The 2,903-nt window shown below is 38.6% G+C and overlaps 1 protein-coding gene across 2 annotated transcripts in view; it reads right to left on the bottom strand.

Annotated features, from left to right (window-relative positions):
- Positions 1-10: 10 nt before the first annotated feature.
- tab2 (TGF-beta activated kinase 1 (MAP3K7) binding protein 2) overlaps positions 11-2,903 on the bottom strand; it is a 25,317-nt gene continuing 22,424 nt past the window's right edge. Inside the window, exons 6-7 of one of the 2 annotated variants that reach the window (XM_016485929.1) lie at positions 666-764; positions 11-372 (exon numbers count right to left, since the gene is read on the bottom strand). In XM_016485929.1, coding sequence (XP_016341415.1) covers positions 236-372; positions 666-764 — 236 coding nt within the window. In that variant the 3' untranslated portion in view covers positions 11-235. The remainder of the gene's footprint in view (positions 373-665; positions 765-2,903) is intronic. The other variant, XM_016485930.1, reaches the window with a different exon arrangement.

Below are 2,903 nucleotides of genomic sequence, written 5' to 3'. Positions count from 1 at the left end.
CACACACACACACACACACACACACACACACACACACACACGCCACACACACGCACGCACGCACACACACTTGCGCACACACTGTACAGAGACAAGAGCTGTAAACATCATCCAGTCTTCAGTGGACATCACAAGACAAACAAACACAATGACACTGAGGGGCAAAGAGGGAGCTTTAGAGAAGCCTCCAGCAGACGTGTGTCCCGGTGGAGAATGTTAGGTGTGTGTGTGTGGCTCAGAAATGCCGGGGGAATTCACACTCTTCACAGCGGTTGAGGGCAGGGTGGTTGAGGAAGGTGCAGGCAGTGCAGCTCCACTGAACACCGTCGTCCTCCTCGGGCTCCGACACGAGCCTGGCGCTCCGGCTGCCCTCTGAAACACACACAAACCATCAAAGCCTGCGCAGAGCACAGTCAGGAGGAAAGAGCTCAGAGACGTCTCTCTTTAACGTCGAGAGAGCCTGTGGGATGCACACCTGACGAGCACCACGACACAACAGACAGATCAAGCACAGAGGAAGAAACTGACGATGCAGAGGTAGTGAAATAACGCTCTGGATGTTTCATGAAAAAAGCAGAAGAGTTCAGGGACAGAAAATCAAATGGAAAAGCAGCAGCAAAAATGTGCCAAGATCGTATTGAAAGTGTTGCGAGATTCAAACTGACCTTGTTTCGTAGGACCTTTGAGAGGTTTAGGAGGAACAGGACCCAAGAATCCAAGGTTGTCATAAAAGTTATGAATTGCAATGGGATTGAAGTCTGGTCCTAAAAATCGGAAGAACAGCGGTCAAAAACATCTACAGGGAGCACGAGATGAGCTGTGATTGTACAGTGTGTGCGTCAAGTTCTCAAAGTGTGGGAAAGGCCACTTTAACATGACTAATCGATGAATGCTGCTGTCTCGGCTTTAGAGAGAGATCACGACGTGAGCATGATGACTGACTCACACACGTATGAACAGCTTCATTTAACCAGTCAGTCATAAAGATTCACTCGTGAGTCAGGAGTTTGAATCATTGTTAGGTTTGCCAGGTTGACAACCATCACTGCAAATGAAGACACTTTCGGTTAGGTCCAATTCAAACCCCTTACGTTTATGAGACTTACATTTACTTAGAGAAGCTAGTGTTTTTTTAGGAAAACAAGCAGTTAGTAAACGAATAGTGTGCAAGTCTAAAAGGGGCAAGTTCTTAAAAAAAGAATAGAATTAGAATAGAGAGTACTAGAGTTAGAGGGTCAAATAAAGATGGAAGAGATGTGTTTTTAGCTGATTCTTGAAGATGGTGACTTACATAACTCTGAATCGTTGTTCATATGCATTTGAAATACATAAAATCACAAGTGTTTTGTGAATAAATGCATTATGTATTCAATAACTGATAAATATATACACACACACAACCGGTCAAAAGTTTGGGATCAGAACGATTTTTAATGTCTCTTCTGCTCATCAAGGCTGCATTTATTTGATCAGAAATACAGGAAAAAAAACGTAATATTGTGAAATATTATTATTATTTAAAACAGCTGTTTTCTATGTGAATATCTGTTAAACTGTAATGTATTTCTGTGATGCGCAGCTGTATTTTCAGCATCATTACTCCAGTCTTCAGTGTCACATGATCTTCAGAAATCAGTATAATATGCTGATTTGCTGCTCAAGAAACATTTCTGATTATCATCAATGTTGAAAACAGTTGTGCTGCACAATATTTTTGTGGAAACTGTGATATTTTTTTCAGGATTCTTTGAGGAATAAAGTTAAAAAGAACTGTTTATTTAAAATAGAAATCGTAACAATATACACTACCATTCAAAAGTCAGTTTATATATATATTTTTGTCTTTTTGAAAGAAATGATTTTATTCAGCAAGGATGTGTTAAATTGATGACTAATAACGATAATAACGACTTATATTGTTAGAAAAGATTTCTATTTTGAATAAATGCTGTTCTTTTTTTAACTTTATTAATCAAATAATCCTGAAAAAATGTATCACAGGTTCCAAAAAAGAAAGAAAAAGAAATAAAGAAAATGAAGCAGCTGTTTCCAATATTGATAATAAATCAGCATATCAGAATGATTTCTGAAGGATGCTGAAAATTCAGCTTTACATCACAGAAATAAATTCTATTTTAAAGTATATTAAAATAGGAAACCATTATTTTTAATGGCAATAATATTTTACAATATGGCTGTTTTTTTCTGTATTTTTGGTCAAATAAATGCAGCCTTTATGAACAGAAATTACTTCTTTAAAACACATTGAAAATCTTACTGATTCCAAACTTTTGAACAGCAGTGTGAATGCATAAATTTGAAACTCATCTAGAAAAACATGCATTTATATAACTAAAATCATTATAGTCAGGGTTTGAAATTAACACCCGCCAACCCGCCAAATGCGGGTAAAAATCAGCTGTGGCGGGTAACGCTGTCAAATCACTAGCCAATTTGGCGGGTTACTTTACGTAAATTATGTTCACTCATTCACTTCTTGGGGAAGTTCATGCAGGCCAAATCTGCACAGGTTTATCGCAAATACTGAACTCGTCAGACATCATGACATTATCGAGTATATTGCAAAAAACAAACAAAACACACCTACAGAGGCACGCATACGCGACGTGATGAAGTCTGGTTAGACCAACACAGGCTTTAGTGCGCGTGCGCATTTAGAGTGGTTCTTTCACTGCATGATTCAGTCTATTAGGCTTACGTTTTAGACACCATATTGCCTGTTTTTGCTCTATTTCGCCAACAAAAAACATTCCAAACACAGCCACAGCACTGTTCTGTGTCTCTGAGCAACATGACGTTGTTTTGTTTCTGAATGAATCAATCGTGTAAATAATTCGGTTCAGCCGCAATGACTCACTTATTAACAGTGGCTTGCTGCCCCC

This window comes from Sinocyclocheilus anshuiensis, unplaced genomic scaffold, assembly GCF_001515605.1.
Source record: "Sinocyclocheilus anshuiensis isolate Anshui unplaced genomic scaffold, SAMN03320099.WGS_v1.1 scaffold781, whole genome shotgun sequence".
NCBI classification, from domain to species: domain Eukaryota; kingdom Metazoa; phylum Chordata; class Actinopteri; order Cypriniformes; family Cyprinidae; genus Sinocyclocheilus; species Sinocyclocheilus anshuiensis.
Note: the sequence above shows the minus strand (reverse complement) of the source record. Positions and strands in the feature narration are given on the sequence as shown.